At 40.6% G+C, this 18,581-nt stretch overlaps 1 protein-coding gene and 1 long non-coding RNA gene across 4 annotated transcripts in view; one reads left to right on the top strand and one right to left on the bottom strand.

Annotated features, from left to right (window-relative positions):
- Positions 1–2,230, top strand: part of DPP10 (dipeptidyl peptidase like 10) — a 586,236-nt gene extending 584,006 nt beyond the window's left edge. For all 3 annotated transcript variants that reach the window (XM_081871497.1, XM_081871496.1, XM_081871498.1), the window contains one exon: positions 793–2,230. In XM_081871497.1, coding sequence (XP_081727623.1) covers positions 793–930 — 138 coding nt within the window. In that variant the 3' untranslated portion in view covers positions 931–2,230. The remainder of the gene's footprint in view (positions 1–792) is intronic.
- Positions 1–18,581, bottom strand: part of LOC309348782 — a 38,813-nt gene that overhangs the window by 3,744 nt on the left and 16,488 nt on the right. The gene's annotated exons all lie outside the window — the stretch shown is intronic.

Genomic DNA, 18,581 nt, shown 5'->3' with positions numbered 1-18,581 from the left:
TTTAGCATCCATTTCGTGGAATGTCTGCAGCAAACCCGGAAGTTACTTCTGGGTTACTTCCAGGTTTGCCGCTCACGCATGCGCAGAAGGGCTAAATCGCGCTTTGTGCATGCGCAGAAGTGCAAAACCGCATGCACGCAAAACCGCACTTTGTTGAGCATCCGGGGCTCCAGAATGGATCCCGGACTCAAAACAAGGTACAGTGGTACCTTGGGTTAAGAACTTAATTCGTTCCGGAAGTCTGTTCTTAACCTGAAACTGTTCTTAACCTGAAGCACCACTTTAGCTAATGGGGCCTCCTGCTGCCGCCGCACGATTTCTGTTCTCATCCTGAAGCAAAGTTCTTAACCCAAGGTACTATTTCTGGGTTAGCGGAGTCTGTAACCTGAAGCATTTGTAACCCGAGGTACCACTGTACAATGAACTTTCTGGATTAGTTTTGAAGTCATACTAGATTCACATTTTTACCAGGTTGTATATCAGGCTGATACAATAATTTATAGAAATTAAATATCTATTCCCCCTAAACCATTTTGAAAATCCAAATCAGAAAGGCCATTTTAAATAAATATATGTAAATACTTTTATTGCTAAAGCTTTCAGTGTAGGTGATGAAATGCTTATTTAAAATATCAGGAAAATGAATTTTGGTTTGAATTTTATGAGCTTTCAATGACGCCATAACATTGCCTAATGCCTAATTCTGTGTTGATGCAAAAGCATTTAAAACAAATCAGAGACCCCTATCATTTGGTTTTAAAAGCCTATTTATTTTTACATTTCCTCACCCAGATCTACCCAGATGAAGGTCATTACATCACATCAGAGAAGAGTAAATATCACCTTTATAGCACAATTCTCAGCTTCTTTAGTGCTTGTTTAAAGGAGGAAGTGCCAATTTTATCACAGGAACCAGAGGAAGATGAATAAGGAAGCTATTTGTACAGAACTGAGGAGATTTTCAGTGAGGCTCACTGAAACCATAAATAAAAGTGACTGTGAGAGAACAGATTCTACAGAAGCCCAAGGGCAGCTAAAGGATATACCAGTGGAGCAGCACATTTGGTCACAATGAGCTAACAAACTGGGATTTGAATACAAAAGTCCAAATGTATTACCAAGGGACAAAACATATACCTTTGTGGAAGGCCAATGGTCAGATGCAGTTTCCTGGAAGAAATTAATTTTGCATAAGAGTAGGGTTAGTGCATGTTGATTCTGTTAAGATTCACTGTTTGTTCTGTACGTAGTTGCTCTGTTTTTATTTAAAATGCACATGATTTCTCAATTTCAGCATAATGCACACCTGACATAAATATTGATATTTGCACAGGAGAGCTGCAGCCTAACCAACTATTGCAACTTTTCAATTACTGCAATTTCTTCACTGTCAAGCTTCAAAATATTGAGAAAAGATCATTTTGTTTCAATTTACATTGGGAAACAATATCAGATTAAGTCCGATAAATACACATATTAGTTTGTTTCCCTTCCCTGTAAAAGTTTTTCAAGCATTCACTATTTTACTGTACCAACTATAATTCAATAAGCAGAAATTTGGTAGTATACGCTTGGACTTTATGTATATACACAAAACTCCTTCCACAGAAAATGTCTGTGTGCTTGAACAATTTTTTCAAGCCATGATTACAGCTATGTTTAAACCAGTATCAACAACTAAAATAGTTTCCCTGGTTAAAAGTTGTATCTTTTCATTTACTAAGAAATATCTGGGTTGTGTTTTTTCGTATTGTTTACAGTAGTCAATAGTTTGCTGGTTACACTCTAATTTTAGAATATGCTACTTTGTCACATGTAAATTAGATACATGAATATTAAATTATAGTTTCAGATAAAGAGATTTTATTAACAATGTAAGCCATTTGAGTACTACTTTGATGAATCATTTGTGAAGCTGGTTCTTGCAGATGGGCTGAGATTCCATTCTGAACTTCAACACCAACTTGTGGTAGAGCATCACAGAACAGTCTGTCAGTTTTTATTTGGTGTGTCACAGCTGCCTAGGCTGTTACATGAAGATTTAAATTCAGCCTGGGAAATGATTTGTTTTATTTCTAAAGGAGCCTTCTGATGAATGATTTTTTAAATTTTTATTTTATTCAGGTGAAGTCCCTGAAATGCTTCAAATGTATTGTCAAGGTGAATTACAGCCCTACAAATCACACTATGAAATAAACAACCCACTCAACTTTGGCCATCAGAATATTAACTTCTACGGTTGAAGTTCTGTATTCTCTTAATTTCAGATATACATTCTAAGACGCTGTTTCATCCAAAGAAATTTGCCAATTTGCACAAGGACTTTTGCTTGCACAGCTAAACTCTCATCTGCCCCTCATGTGAACACTGAAAAGTTGGCAAGGAAAACCCAGCAGAGACTGAGGGACACATGGCGAGGGAGAGGGAGGGAAAGTTCCATTGTGCAGGCAGAGGCAACTTGTGCTAACGAGGCAAGTTGGTTGGGTCCAACCCAAATAATTTTTTGTTGTCCCTAGGAGTTTTGATCCTGAGTATTTCACTTTTGTTTTTAAAAGCACTATGCATTGGGGGTTGTGTTCGTTGTGGAAGCAGGTTACAAGTACTATAGCATTGTTTCAACACTCACGATGCTCTATCTATATCTTGCTGTGCATCAAAAGAAAGCCCACCTTTTAAGTTGTAAAGAAACAAAATTGTAGAGTTTCTTGAGACAGCAGAGTTGCCTGAAATAATTTTAGCGCTTTCTCCTCCTGGGGCAAAAATGGCCAATGTGGTATCCATTTCTCCACTCCCAATAAGGTGGTAAAAATGGGCCAGGCTGGCTCATCTTTATTAGATGAACATCTCTTTGACATGCAATATTGTTGTACCTAACACCCTGCATATGAAACCCTCAAAGTGTTAGAAGTTACAACTTCTTGTGGTATATTACTCTAATGTGCTCTTCAAGCTGGTCACAGAGCTGTCTCTTCAGGTCCATATTCTGCTGTTCATGGCATCAAAGAATGGCAAGAACATTCAACCAACGACAAGAGAAATGTGGTAGATGAATACATGGAAACTAGTCCTATAGCCCTATCCTTTAATTCACTGGGATGATGAGCAAACACAAATTTATCTCCTTTTTTTGTTCACACAATACATTTACAAGACTGCACTTAAATGCATTAGCTGAATGGCCTTGGTAGTTTTTACCACAATGTTGTGCATTTTGTTTCCTTAAAAAAATAAATAAATCCTACTTTCCTTCTTAGAAAAGGAGCTGCTCAAGGCAGCTAACAAATAGCAATAATCCTGATGATTAAAATACACATCATCAAACCAAAAACAGCAGAAAAAGCACAAAGAGCAGCACTCAGATTCAATTCCTTAAGTGTGCCTAGTAATCCACTTTATGTGGGGAAATACTTACTTGAAAATATCCCACTTTAAAATTTTATTTGTGTCAAAACATTTTACTACCTGACATAATGGGTCATATTTTAGAAATCTGATCTATAGACACAATATTTTAAATAGCTACAATTACTAGATAAGGGATAGTTTGCAAATCAGGCTTTCTTCATTAGTATTGTCTCCTGTTTTGAGTACCTTGCAGCATTCACATTAGTTTTGAAGTGTGTGCCTTAGCAAACATTTTTTGTACCTTAGTCCTGTGCAACTTTTGAACTACCAAATATGCCAGGGCCCATCATATGAGTTTGGTTTCTAGGCTCATATGATGTACAAGAGTGCGATAATTTTCCCAGGATGCTCCCTAACTCATTTACAGCTTAGATCTGGGAGGTTTCATTGTAGCTCCATGCCCTCAAATCATGAGTTTTACTAGCAATGGAGCAAATACTCCATTAATGCCTTAGGAAGAATAGGCAACAACAAAATAGAAGTGGGGAAAAAATGAATATAGGATGGAAGATGGTTTTTGAAAAGGTGTTACAACAAAAAACAATTGCTGGTTTGTATTGGCATCCTAGTTCCATTGCTCAAAACTAAACAGGCCTGAAGAACGTTTAACATGCTAAGCTGAGTGCACCATGCCAGCTATGTGGAGCAGCCTATTGGGAGGGCGATTCTAGTTTTTACTGCCTCCAAAAAAAGGGGGGGGGGACAGTCCTTATCAAGTACCTGGCAGATCACTATAGATGGCTGGAGAGCTACATTGGGTTTTTTCTCTTGTATATGGTTTTTTGCTAGGGCACCACTCAATAGGAACAGCCATTGATGCCTTCCAAATAGTTTGTTACACAAATAGCTTTAGGTTTGAGAGTTTGATATCGGAGCCAGAGGCAGCCGCTAAGATGAAAAGGGAAAAAAAGCAGGAAGCACAAGATAATTACATACACATTCATCTGGACCTCGACCATAATTTGAAGGTGCAAACAATATAGATACTATCAAGTAAGCACTGCTGCCATGTATCTATAACACCATTAGGCTTTTCCTATTGATCCAGAGCCTAGTGCAAACCACTGATGAATTCAATTCAGAATGCAAAAGGTTAGGCTATAATATTTGCAAAGGCATGTTATCAATCTTGTCACTGAGGCTACCAGTGGTGGTGAACCTGTCTTATCATGAAGCATGTTCTCTTAGTGAGCTAATTATCCCCACTGTTGACATATTTGCTTATTTATACAATAATTTATCTGCACACCACTGTAACATCTGGATATATTTGCATAAATTAAAACAATATATTAATCATTCTGCAAAGAAGGGGGATGAAGCTATATCCAATTTCTTCTTTTTTCTTCTGGGCTGCTCCAATTGTAGGAAGCTGCCTTATACAAAGTAAAAATATTGGCCAGTCTGGCTAAGCACTGTGCACCCTAGGGCTGTGTATAGCTCCATACCATGGCTGCAATGCACCCCAAAACCAGCCCTGGGCTAACCTGTAGACCACGAGTCCTGTTACGGATCCAGTCCCAAAATCTATTTAGGGTCTAAATAAATACAGCTGGGAGGGTGAAAAGGAAGGGAGGAGGAGGAGGAAGGAAATGTTGCTCTTAATTTCCCCCTTTCCCAACTGAGAGCAGTGGGGTAAATTCTGTGGGTCCTCCTTTGCAGGTGGCTTCCCTAGCAGGATCGGTGCCTCTGCAGAAGAGCTGCTCACCAGACACCTCAATTCTGCTTGGCACATATTGCTCCTTTGCAAGCAATTTCTCTTCAGGAAAGCCATTTGTAATGGAGCACTCTGCACCATGCTGGGAAAGAAAGTCAAGTGGTGGGCTCCTACTTTTTCTGGGTGATCAGGGTATTTTCAGAGGGTTTTTCCCCCCTCACCCAGTGCCTGTCTTTCCTTCCTGTCTGATGCCCCAGTCACTGACAGCCATGGATCATTCTGGGCCAGCCATCCAACCCGACTTGTAGCGAGCCATGGCTGCCTGTACCTGACTTGTCCTGCACCTGACTCCCTCAAAAGGTGCTTGATTTGGCTTGGGTCTCAGCTGAATCCAGGGCACAGCCCTAGTTTATACTGACTGAAAGCAGCTCTTTAGTACCTCAGACCAAGTTCTTTCTCAGTCTTACCTATAATTGCTAGGGATTGAACCTTGGGGCTTCTGTATGTCAAGCACATCCCCTGAAACTGAGCTTCTGCCCATAAAAAGTAACCTTAGCTTTTCATATCGTTTCAAGGCACTGTGACAGGTAAGTGATGTTTGTGAACTCAAAAGCAACTGGCCAAGGAGCGGAAAGTGTATAGATCACAAACTTATTTTAGCACAACCTCTCTACAATAATTACAACTTTGATAGATCCTTCTCCTCCTGCATATAAATTTAGTTTTTGAAGATAATGCCTAAATTTGATTGTGCTTTAACTATTTTGGAGTTTAGCCACTATCTTTAAACCACCGCAAGTAATGCAATATTGTAAATATTGCTATTTCTGACTCCTTGTATTGACTAGTCTATACACAATATGAAGGGTCTTTTCAAAGACTACAATTCCAAAACCAAATGCTGACTTGTCCAGTCCTAAATCTTGCCATACTGGCAATTAAGGTACAATTCACAAATTAACATTCATTGCTGCAATCACTGCAGCTCCAAATCTACACTCCAAATCATCTACACTACACTCCAAATCATGATTTCATCACAGCTTCTATGCCACCTTAAACAACTTTTACTCAGAGCAGTGCCATTGAAATTAATTAACATGACTAAATTGGGCTCATTAAGTGTACTCTCAGTAATGAGTAAGGGACTACAACCACTATCATTTCAAGAGAAGCATTTCCAAAGTTTAGATGAGTCACTAAGTGATAAAATGACACATGGGTACATGGGTGTGTGAATTTACATATATTTTGATAAATAATATATCCATACTTATGTATACTAATACATTGTAGCCTGTGTAAAATCAAGCTATTCAGGGATATACCTAAAATGTGGTGTGTTAGAAAGAGTTAAATTTAAATAGGTGGGATTTGACTAATGAGTGTATGTCCCATGAAAGGACTTCTACTTGCACAACAGGCTTCTCCCCTCTTTCCCTCCATGCCCCATGAAATTGGCTCTGGGGAGATCAGAAGAAGCCCAGGAATTCTGTCTGGGAGGAGGAGAGGGCGGAATCATTGCATCTGACAAGCCACTCAGCCTAGGACTTGCAGATCAGAAGGTCGGTGGTTTGAATCCCCACAACGGGGTGAGCTCCCGTTGCTCAGTCCCTGCTCCTGCCAACCTAGCAGTTCGAAAGCACGTCAAAGTGCAAGTAGATAAAGTGCAAGTAGATAAGTATGGCTCCAGCGGGAAGGTAAACGGCATTTCCGTGCACTGCTCTGGTTTCGCCAGAAGCAGCTTAGTCATGCTGGCCACATGACCCAGAAAAACTGTCTGCAGACAAACGCCGGTGCCCTCGGCCAGTAAAGCGAGATGAGTGCCGCAACCCCAGAGTCGTCTGTGACTGGACTTAACTGTCAGGGGTTCTTTACCTTTACCTTTTTAATGGAATCGCCAGGAAAGCATGAGACTAAATTCCTCTCAGGATTTTACTCTTTTCACCATCAATATTGGCAAGGTTGTGCCTTAGCAAGAATTCAGGAAGGACAATCAATAGAACTGGACCCATAGCAGAGAAACCCTGCTCTGTTCCATTATGCATGTGTCATTTGAGGATGATGGCACCCAGTTTGTCTAATCAAAATTGTGCTGAATTTTTAATGTTAATGCATGCTTTAGATCCAGGTGTCACATTTGAAATTCAGAATTATTAGCATTATAGGTATCTCTTGGTTCTGGATCCTTAGTTTATAATATAATATGCAGTTTACAGATATTGAAAACTTAGTTGTCCTTGGGTAGAATAATCTCATGGCCCTCTTGTGCCCAAAGCTTTTGCAGCTACTTAGGGAATTAAGGGGCCTGGCAAGTAGCTTCAGCATGCAGATACACACAGCTTCAATACTAAGGGAGGAGAGCTGATTTAGCTGAACACCCATGGGCATCATTAAAGGTGAAGTCCAGAGGCTTGCCTTCAGGGCTGGCATGGCTAGGGAGCACCTTTGGTGCCAACCTGTAACACCTGCCTGGCATTGTGGCACCCCAGGAGTGGGTGCAGCAGGATGGAATCCCTAGCTGTAAGGTAGGCTAGAAGAAAAGCTGCCCTTCACTGTTGGCAGAGCTGGCTCATGCACCATAGACCTTTGTTCCCCTATACAGATCTATTTGAGGTTAAATAAATAAATGTGACCCCATGCACCTAATCTTTCTGTCTTGCCTCTTTATTTTCTTGTGTGGTTGCAAAACAAGTTATTCTGTTGGAACAAAATTGCAGCTGTCCATCAATATAATAAATAAAAATCCTAATGGATTTTTTTCCTGCAGTAGATGACTGCAGAAATTGGCAGAAGAGCACACAGCTCGGAAACTGAAGAAGCATCTAGCAGTCATATATCAGCTTTGTGCGATGCACTTAGAATGCGGCTCCTGCTCCATCCTTGTCCCAATTAACCGGCCACCTTAACAAAATGAAGTTTGTTTGCACATTATCATGCATGACCACCCAATGTAGCTGCAGCTGAAATAGTTCAGCAGAAAAAAATTAGGCAATGCCTAATTGTAGCATTAAATTGATTAACTTGTCATTGAACATAGTTTTAAAATGCATCAAAATGTTTCCAAATAAAATATGCAGCCGGACATTCCCATTTGCCAAGTGGGGAGTAAAAGCTGCAAGCTATTTGTGACATTTAACAGTCGCATTAACATCCCTAATTGTAAATGACAGGGCAATTAAGCTTGAAAAATATCCTAACAAAGTGCCTTGGGCAATTACGATTCTTCCATCTGATATCTGAAAGACTACATTCCATTCAACATGGAAGCAAAGGTTTCCAATATGGTTTCCAATGGATGTCTGACTGGATTGATGGTTCATCTTCCGTGCCCTTTCTAAGCAGTTGTGTCTAAAAAGCACTTTATCTAGTTATTTCATATTGCTGTTTGAAGATAGTGGGGAAACTCATGTAGGTTTGCCACATATATATGTCACATATATATAATGCAAAGGCACACCACTTGTGAGAAACCTACCCTGCCCAGAAACCTCAGTTTGTATGTGTGAACTTTTCAGTAGTAGTGTAGTTCCACTATACCAGGCATACCCAAACTCGGCCCTCCAGATGTTTTGGGACTACAACTCCCATCATCCCTAGCTAACAGGACCAGTGGTCAGGGGTGATGGGAATTGTAGTCTCAACGCTTCTGGAGGGCTGACAGTGCAGACACAGCAGAAGAGTCCATTTGCTGCTGCCACTGGCCCATTAGTCCAGTCCCAACCACCTTGTCCCTTGTACCTTTCAATAAGCAACAGCAACTCTGCTGATCTGAGGCCAAGCATTGCAACACCCCCGCTGACCACTGCTGTGCTCAGCTTATCCTTTAAGAAAGATGCTCATAGACGGGCAGCTTTGTCTACAAAATGTGTTCACGGGAAGCACTGTTAGCAAACTTGCGGGCCATGCCTGTAAACATCCAGCAGGGCTGTACCTAGCAGTGGATGTGGTGCTCTGGCAGCTAGCAAACCGACCAATGGAAAGAAGAGAGATTTGCAAATCACCCAATTTCTTCTGAAAAAATGAGAAACAGGTTAGATCAAGGGTAGGCAACCTGAAGCCCTCCAGATATTGAGAGTCCACATCTCATTCCTAGCCATTGGCCCTCCTGAGTGGAGATGGAGGGAGCTGGGGTCCCAAGAACATCTGGAGGGCCACTGGTTCCCAACCCCAGGGATAGATGATTCTAAGATGAGTCAAAATTGCAGTAAGTTGTAACACACCCTGGAACAAATAACCTTAACCTTGCTGACATAAAGCCTTTGTAAAGATGCCAAGGGCAAAGAATGGGTAGAGCGAGGGATGAACAGAATTATGCTTCATTCTAACCCCCTCCTTCTTTTGATACTGCATGTAGAACTAGGTGGAACTTACACCACCCAAAATGCAGGTGTAATTCACCTCACAGGAATCAATGGAAGCAGAGAAAGCAAACATTTGCACTGCCCTCACACACAGACCTAACACTGGCCAGAAGCAGTTAGGAATAAGCTTAATTTATCCCCCCCCCCCGTCTGACATATCTGCTCACTCAGGATTCCTCTGTTCAGTTGGATTGCTTCTTTTCAGTTGGAAAGGAGAGCCACATACACTGAACTTAACCACCAAAAGGTTATCGGGGCATCTGTTTGTGCATTATGGTTGGTTTCTAAAGGCTTCCAAAATTATTTATTTATTATTATTATTATTATTATTGGAAGTTATAGCAAGAGACAACTAATTTACTTGATGGCCGAAATGTCATCTACATTGTGTTTAAGGACAGGGGTTATACCAGCTAATTTTCTTGGTGCATTTACGTGAATGAAACAACATTTGCAATAGAAAATCATTTTAAAATGCTTACACCATGAAATTACAAAGAACTGCAGGAGTCTGTAAGTAATGAAAACTTCGGTAACAGAATTAAGTATAGTGACTGTAAAATAACAGCAGAAAAATAGTTTGTCAAATAGTGCAGGAGGGATTAAATCAGAGGGTTAGAACAACGATACGACACGATACGATACGATACGATACGCTACGATACGATATCTTTATTGTCATTGTCCCTTGCGGAACAATGAAATTGAAAAACTACATAAAACTACCACAAAACTACATAAAACTACATAAAACATTCAACCCCCCCCAAAAAACTCTAAAACCCCATTTTAAAATACACTATGCTACAGCTATAAATAATTCGTCCTAACAAACCCTGACTCCCCTCCCGGGAGCTCTCAGCCGCAGCGTTTGCACGTGCCGCCATCTTGGACCATCTTGGAACAAGTCGCTTAGCTTGGCTGTAATTGTTATCGAAAGAACCCATACCAAGAAAGGTGAGTTGTTTTGGCCCTAGAGAGGAATTTCTGTTCAGAAAACTATTCACAGCTACTTCTTTCTGTTGGTTACACACACACACACACACACACACACACACACACACACACACACGAACTGCTGGATGCAAAGACCCAGGTTTGGTGCAAGTACTCCTTGGTGAAAGAACCCCGGAAGAGATTTAAAATCACAAAATAGGCAGCAAAATAAAGCATAGCAATATGGGTCATTTCAAGTTCCTTCCAAAGTTTCTCTGCTCCCTAGCATAGAAAAAGACCAAACATTTGGTAATTTACTTACAAACTCTTTAGAGGTCAGATTTGTTTGTTTTTCCATACAGCATTCGGGGGGAAATACACAAGCAGTAAAACTTTGCTTTACAAAGTGGTTAAAGTTCCTAAATTATTAATATAAGAACTCAATAATGATTGATGAAAGCTGAGCTGGAGCAATCACCTCAAACCTTTTCACATGCTGAAGTTCTCAGGTAGACTGAGGGAGGTCTAATTACCTAGTTCCTCCCAAGATGAGATGGACATAGCTAATCCTGGCAGGACATCTTATTCTATGTATTAACACCTTCATGAATTATATGAGGTTGGTTATCCCACACTTTATTCTGGGTTTTGTATGTTTGATAAATTCATACTCTAGAACCAAACTATTTTTTTAAAAAATATATATATATTTATTTGGTTCCTGTTGGTGCACTCTTATGAAGACTTTCATATGAAGTTATTTCCTTCATTTTTCCTTGCTAATACATAAGCTTTAACTTTAGTTTTTTCCATCCGGAATATAAATGGCAATGAGAAATATATTTTCTTGATCAAATACAGTACCTTTCTTTCCACAGTCTAAAGAAAGTTCCCCACACTGTGTGAAAAGCAATTAGCTCATCTCTGAATATTAGCGAGTAATCCTCACTAGAAATTGAGAACAATTCTTTATCTAATCTGTCCCAGTAGAATACAAGAGCAACACTGATTAAAGATGTGAATGCAATGTGTCAATTATTTCAAAAATCCCTCTGCATCATGTTAGCACCCACAGAAGGGAAATGGTCCCAAAGGAAGTGAGGAGGGACACACAATGACATTCTTACCCTTACAGGGAAAAATATGCTCAGAAAAGCCTTAGCTGTTCAGTTTTACAACTAGACATATATCACTGCATTCACTTAGCTTCTGTTGCCTTGTTGCTGCTTACTGAAAATAATGCCCTTCTAATGTTCATAGAGACCATAAAATAAACATTTATGAAGGTGAGGTTAATAGCGTATGGCAAAGGGTTCTATGCCAAACCCTCCAGGAATGGTTCCCATTCTAATGGTGATTGTTTTAGAAAAACCCTCGTGACTTTCTCCACCTCATCTACTTTCTATCTGGGTCTTTTGTATTCAAATCCATATGGCTGAAAACCTTTCCTGCATCATTTTTTATTTTCATTTCTTACATAGTAGATTTAGTTTGGCTTCCTCATAGGTTTGCTTGTTTCTGCAATGCTGTCTCATCTCACAGAACAGGAGAGGTTCATCCCACCTGCCTATAAGGACCAAGTGTTTGCAAAGCACAGATCTGTGCATCTCACAGCTAACTGCTACTTGCTTCATTTATATCCCATCTATCCTTCAAAGAAGCCCAGGGTGGCAAATATGTCAATACTAAGAGAATATAATTATACAGTAGTACCTTGGGTTAAGAACTTAATTCAGTCTGGAGGTCTGTTCTTAACCTGAAACTGTTCTTAATCTGAGGTTCCACTTTAGCTAATGGGTCCTCCAGCTGCTGCACGATTTCTGTTCTCATCCTGAAGCAAAGTTCTTAACCCAAGGTACTATTTCTGGGTTAGCGGAGTCTGTAACCTGAAGTGTCTGTAACCCGAGGTACCACTGTATCTTCTAAAAAACCAACTTCCACAAGCAGCAACAAAAACACACACATAAAGGCAATCACCTGCTCTCAGGCTAACAAATTCAGAGTTGCCAGGGATAGGACTTTTAGCCATCCAAAGAGGGATGCGTTTTCAATTTCGCATAAGAATTAATAATGAGGGAGAGAGACACACTTCACTAGGGAGGGCATTCCAGAAATAAAGAACCACCACTGAGAAGACCCCGGCACATATCACCACCTCCTGGGCAACCCCAAGTGGCAGCCCCAACAGCAGGGCCTCCCCTGGGTCTCACTCCTTCCAGCAACCGTACTGCAGCATTCTGTACTAGCTACAGCTTCCGGATCAAGTGTGAGTGGTGTCCCACATTGCACTCATCCAATGCATGGCCTGCTGTGGCCAAGCTTTCCCAGTCCATGACTAGTAATAGCTGTCATACCAGTGACCCCCAACCTGCTCTTTTAGTGGGGAAGGGCAACCAGGATCAATTTCTCAGACATGGGAATCACTCACCCACAGTGCCCCCATCTTGCCAGGATTCAAGCTCAGCTTGCTTTCCTCATCCACCTCACAGCTGCATTAGCTAGTTAACACAGCTGCAGATCTTTAAAAGAGGTTACAGGTGGGAGAAGTGCATTTGACTAACAACATAAGCCTATTCACAGGTGAAATCTATTGACTTCAGTGGGGAAGGGATGTCTCCCAGGTAAGTGGGGATAGGCCTGCAGCTAAATTCACTCCTAACTTCCCAAGAGTTGTGAGTCATATTGAATTCAATACTTCTAAAGAGACATGATTTGGATTGTGCTGTAACACCATCACATGCAATGAATTCTTTTTATTATTGCATGCCACATATCTGACTTTCACAACAAAAGACTTTAAACCATACGCACAATTAAATGTGTGCAACGTGATTTCTTGCCAAATTATTATATACAAATAAAATCAAATTTATGCATTCTTTGATTCGTGGGTTCCTGTTTTCTTTTATTGTTTTATACAACTGGAATACTCTTTTTTGTGTTTAATTTTATTTTTCAGTAAACCCATATTTGGTTTGTTGTCTGATAACTGAAGACATGCCCTTTTGCAGAAGAATAACCTGGAGCCACATTTAAGGAAAGGGAACTGTGTGCATTGGGGTCAGATTGCTACTCCCACTCTCATTTAAAACGACCAAATTTTGGCTTAATTTTAACTACAAAGCCATCAATGTTCTTAGGTTAAAGGCTGCATACAATGATGGCACACACAGCTCAAAGTGTGTTGAATTACAAATAACATCTTTGTTGACTGGGAATTCTTACCTATTGGGACTGACATACCTAATAATGAGATGGTTGAGCTGTATCCCAGCTACGCAATGCCATTATGATTCTACATGTCGGCTGGTGTTTTTCCTCACCTCCACCCCTGGTTAGTTACTAGAATAGTGGTGGGAGTGCTAATGTACAGCTAGCTCCAGCAAGTGCCTTACTTAAACATTTGGTCTAAAATTTGCTTCTTGGAATACTAACTGCTTCATGCATAGCCACGGCCGTTGTTAGGCATTGAAAGTAGAATGTGTGCATGCACACCCACACCCCTTAGACTCTACAGCAAGTTTCTCTTGCAAAGTGGCGTAAGACGTAAGATTTGAGGCTGCAACTGGGCACCTGGCAGAATCTGCCATCTCTAACCTACAATGGTGAAGTTGTGGACTTGACTTTCAAGCAGAAACCAAGGAGAGGTGGTGATATTGGTGGGTGGTGAATATTTTTGTGGGGGAACAGTTAGGGCTGTTCCAGACCCTGAGATCTCCCTCCGCCACCACATTTTTTGCCACAGAAGTTTTTCTTATTAAGTGTATATTGGTATGGTTTGACGGATATCAACAAAGTCCGCACACCCACACCCACTTTTTAAATAGCACCTGATAATACATGATAGAGATAAAATGAATTGAGATTAAAATAACAGAGTCTGGACCTGGAGAGCTGCACAGGAAAACTCAGGCACTATCTATCTTTGAATAGACAAAAGAATCAGCTGCGATTGAAGGTTATGACTTTGCTTTTCATCTTAGAGTGACTCGGGCTCTTTTTGGCTAAAGTGCTTTCCCCTCTCTTAGAAGCCATTAATATTCCTGACAAAGTTGTCAAATCCTTCAGTGCGCGTGTTTGACATTTCTCATGCCAGTCCAAGCTCACCAAGTGCTTTTTTTCACTTCTGTCATTTCTGGGCACTATCAATGCTGTGTCAAGGTGTTGTCACAATGGCTTTTACACAACGGTGACCGTATATGATACTATGCTTTCTTTACAGACACCTGTTTTAAACTGGTGAAATTATCAAGAATTTTAAAGTTTGATTCTATAGCTTTATAAACTGCTGAGATGTTTCCTTGCAATTGAGTGGTGGATAAACAATTTCAAGAAATTTCTTCTTAATCTCAAAATTGTATAGTCAGGGAAATGGGCCTTGAACATCCAGCTGTTTTTAGCCTTAGAGCCAGTGTACAGTTTAAAATGATTTCTTTGTTTAAATATATATATATCAGAGAAGGAAACAGTTGTTACCCATTTAGAAACTGTGAAGGATAGTTATTCTAACTCCTCTCTGCTGTTGGACAATATAAATGAAGTGTTCTAATGGGTAACTCGTCAAGGTTAATGCAGATGATGTGGCAATGCCTCTTGTTTTTCTTGAATTGATGGGATTTAAGTGCCGATGGGAACTTTTTTTTATTAAACTGTGTGGCTGGTGTGAGTCATGGCCGGAAAGGAATAAATCTCCATCCCTGTGTGCTGTCATCCTGATATCTGTCTGTCTTCAGACTAAGTGAAATTTCATCCCTGATACCACTCCATGTAGTAAAAATGCATGCCAAACACACGCGTGGTCATGATCTCATATAACTGCTTCATTGTGTGTTGAAGCCTCGTGCTCTCAAAATATGTGCAGCACATGTACACACACACACACTTTCCATGGGGACAGGAACCCTACTGACAAGGCTCGCACCCACAACATACACTTGAAGTACATTTAAAGCACACACGTTCCTCCACTGAATCCTGGGAACTGTAGCTTCTTAAGGGTGCTGGGAATCATAACTACCATATATTATCAGGCATAATGTGCAGTTTAAACTACTTCTGAGTATTGAGGCGAATGCTGCTAAACTTATTAATATGTTGTCTGGTATTGGACACCGAAGGGCCCCAAAAGCATTTCTTAAAACTGGGCAACAGGCAACAAAATGACAAATGAGGTTCAGTGTGAAAGTGTAAAATCATCACTTGTAAAAGTGGTTCAGGGTAGAAGTACTGAAACATGATTCACAGTGGCGCAAAATAAATAAATAAATCCTAAATTCACACATAAACAGATGGGATCTGAACATGCAGTCAGCAACCAAGAAAGAAATCATAGGGTGGTGATGGATACAGGTAAGTGAAAAGCATTAACTCAGTGTGTGGTGGCAATGGAAAAGATAAATTGCATGCTAGAGATTGAAAACAAGAAAACCAGTATCATAATTCTTTGGAATACCACCTAGCGTTCTGGTCAACCCATCTCAGAAGGATGTTGTGGTGCTTGACATACAGTCCCAGGATTCATCTGAGAGCATTTTAAAATGCTACTTTTAAATGTGCCTTGGAAATGCACCCTTTTTAATGAAGACCTCCTAACATGTTTTTTTTAAATTGATGTGTGCTAACTGTTTTATTTTGGTGATAAGTATTTATATTTTGGTTTTAACATCTTATGTAAGCTGCTTAGGTATCATGTATATCAAGTCACATAAAATAGTATTAATAAATAAATAGCTAACCCCAGGGTAGTGGTGGAAAACACACAGTGGAGCAGCTTTGGATCTACGAGACAAAAGGCCTACACCTCATGGCAACCTGAAGCCATATGAAGAAGGGCCATAGCTCAGTGGCAGAGCACATGTAAAAGGTTCCAGGTTCCATCACGGTGCCTCTGGGAAAGGCTCTTGTCTGACATTGTGAAGGACCAATGGTCTGACTTGGGACAAGGCAGCTTCCTATTGTTGCTGACCATCCAAATCCCTGCCAAGCCACACAGAGGCTGTCATAGTTTTAATAAATGTGATTTATTCACATATTTACACCTAAGTTTAGATGAAGGGAGTTCAGATCTTACAGCATGGTTATCTCAAGAGCGGATTGTTGCCCCCAGCAGTGCAGAACTGGAGTCCAAAGCATCTCTCCCAGTCTGCCTTCAGCTAGCCTGCCCAAGATGGATCTCTGTCTTTTTTCTCGTATTCCAAGCCTTGCGCCAAAGGCCCCAACTTCTTCCAGTGACATCACACCCAGTTACTCTGGCAACCTTCCAACCCCTCAGTCTCTGTTCACACCTCAGGGCAGGTGGGAAGCACTGTTCTCTTGCACTGCCAATAGCCCTAATGGCCTTGTATTGTTTCTTAATCACCCTAGCTTGGCCAGGTTGGTTTTGCATAGGCTAGCTCAGGAATTCCTCTGCAGCTGGTATTTCCCCCTTCATATCCCAAATAACCAAAATCCTACCATCTATCAATTTCTAGGGGTTAGGGGAGTTCCCCCCTAACCCCATGTTTATATATTTCTAACCTTACCCCCCACTGGAACCAATGGGGAAGGTGTTTTTTTTTTAAAAAGATAACCATGCGTAAGAAGATGGTTAAGTCCACAACATAGGAGTGTGTGTGCATGCGCGCGCGCACACACACGCACACACACACACACACACTGTCCCGTACATCCTATTTGACTACCTAATCCATTTGCAAGAACTCTGGCAAACGTCTGCTTTCATACACCACACAGGCTTTTAACAACTGGATTTAATATCATTACTTAATCAAACAAGCAACTCACGAAACCAGCTCTCTCCTTCCATCCTCCCCCAGTTCATTTAGCTGTTGCTGAAACTTAACCTACTGGACTGAGAAAATGAATGCATGACCCGAAACCCCAGTAAATCTACTCTCAGTGGCTTCAGTGAGACCACTTTGCATGAGGGATTGTAGGAATATGTCACTTTCCACCAATGCCCGTCAAAGCATCATTCCCTTGTACCATACTTGCTTGCTTCTCCCCATTTTTTTAAGTGCAAGAGCTCACTTACTTAAGGGATTAGTATGCCTTTGAAGGACTTTCTTTCACACAGAGGGATCAGGGGAAGATGAAACAGGTAGACTTTTAAAAGACGCTGCTCATCCTTAAGCTTCTGTCAGTTTCAGCTCCATTATCTCTTTGGTAAACATCTCCTGCTGATGTCTTTTTCCACTGACAGCTGTTTCCCCCTGTCTCGAACACAAAATATTATACAACCTCTGTAATATTTCAAGGCTGTATTTTTCCGCCCCAGCTTCTAAAAAAAATAAAAACCTGTGGGCATACCCTAGTCAAAGGTGAGCAGTTTCAAGTCTCTCTCATTTAGTGGGGAACTTATTTCTTTTAGCAAAATTTATATTCTACTTAATAATTTAAATAAACTTCTAAGTGGTTTATACATAAAATATAAAACATTCATTTAAAAAAATACCAATAAAGTCAACAGACAAGTAGATGTAACAGAAGTATCAACTTTTTGAAAGCATATACTTAATCCACCCATTAACATCAGCAGGGCTTAAACTATCTCTCTCGTTCAGGTATCAATGGCAGACAGAGACACAGGTTTCCTCCTCTACTTCCATGTGCCATACCAGTATGACTTAGCTGGAAGTGGGGCATTTTTGGAGGGGGAGACTTTACAAATAACAGAAAAGATGTTTGTTGGATCAATGCCAATAAGAAGCAATTTTATATATCTGGGGCGCGTTGGTGATATGTCAGCCCAGCGACAATTACAACACCGCTGTATGTCATTACTCCAATCCAGCTGTAGTTGTGCTAGATAACAGCTAGATAACATGCAATCAGTACTAACCTGGGGGGAGGGGGGTTGCACGTATTTATCTGCATTAAAAGATGCATCTTGGCAGGCCTGTGTGGCCGTAATGAATTTCCTAATGCATCAAGGAGAGATATTAAATGTGTTTGGTATGGAAAGAGGTGGCAGCAGAAAAAGGAAAGGAAAGATGGTGCCCCAAAGCAGTAGCAAACAAGAGCACAGAGGTAGAGTGGGCATTAATGCAACATTTTCTTCTCTATAGGCGTATTGGCAAGATGGGAAGTAAAGGATAAAGCCAAGAGAGAGAAGGATGGAGAGATGAGGGAATAAATTATTTAGCATTATAAACTTGTACTTTTTAATTGTAAGCAAGGATGTATTGGGGGCAGGAAATGATGAAAGTAATGTCAATCGG

This window comes from Podarcis erhardii (genome assembly GCF_964252035.2).
Source record: "Podarcis erhardii genome assembly, chromosome: 1".
Taxonomy (NCBI): Eukaryota; Metazoa; Chordata; class Lepidosauria; order Squamata; family Lacertidae; genus Podarcis; species Podarcis erhardii.
The sequence above is the reverse complement of the archived record's forward strand: the minus strand, read 5'-3'. Positions and strand labels throughout refer to the sequence as shown.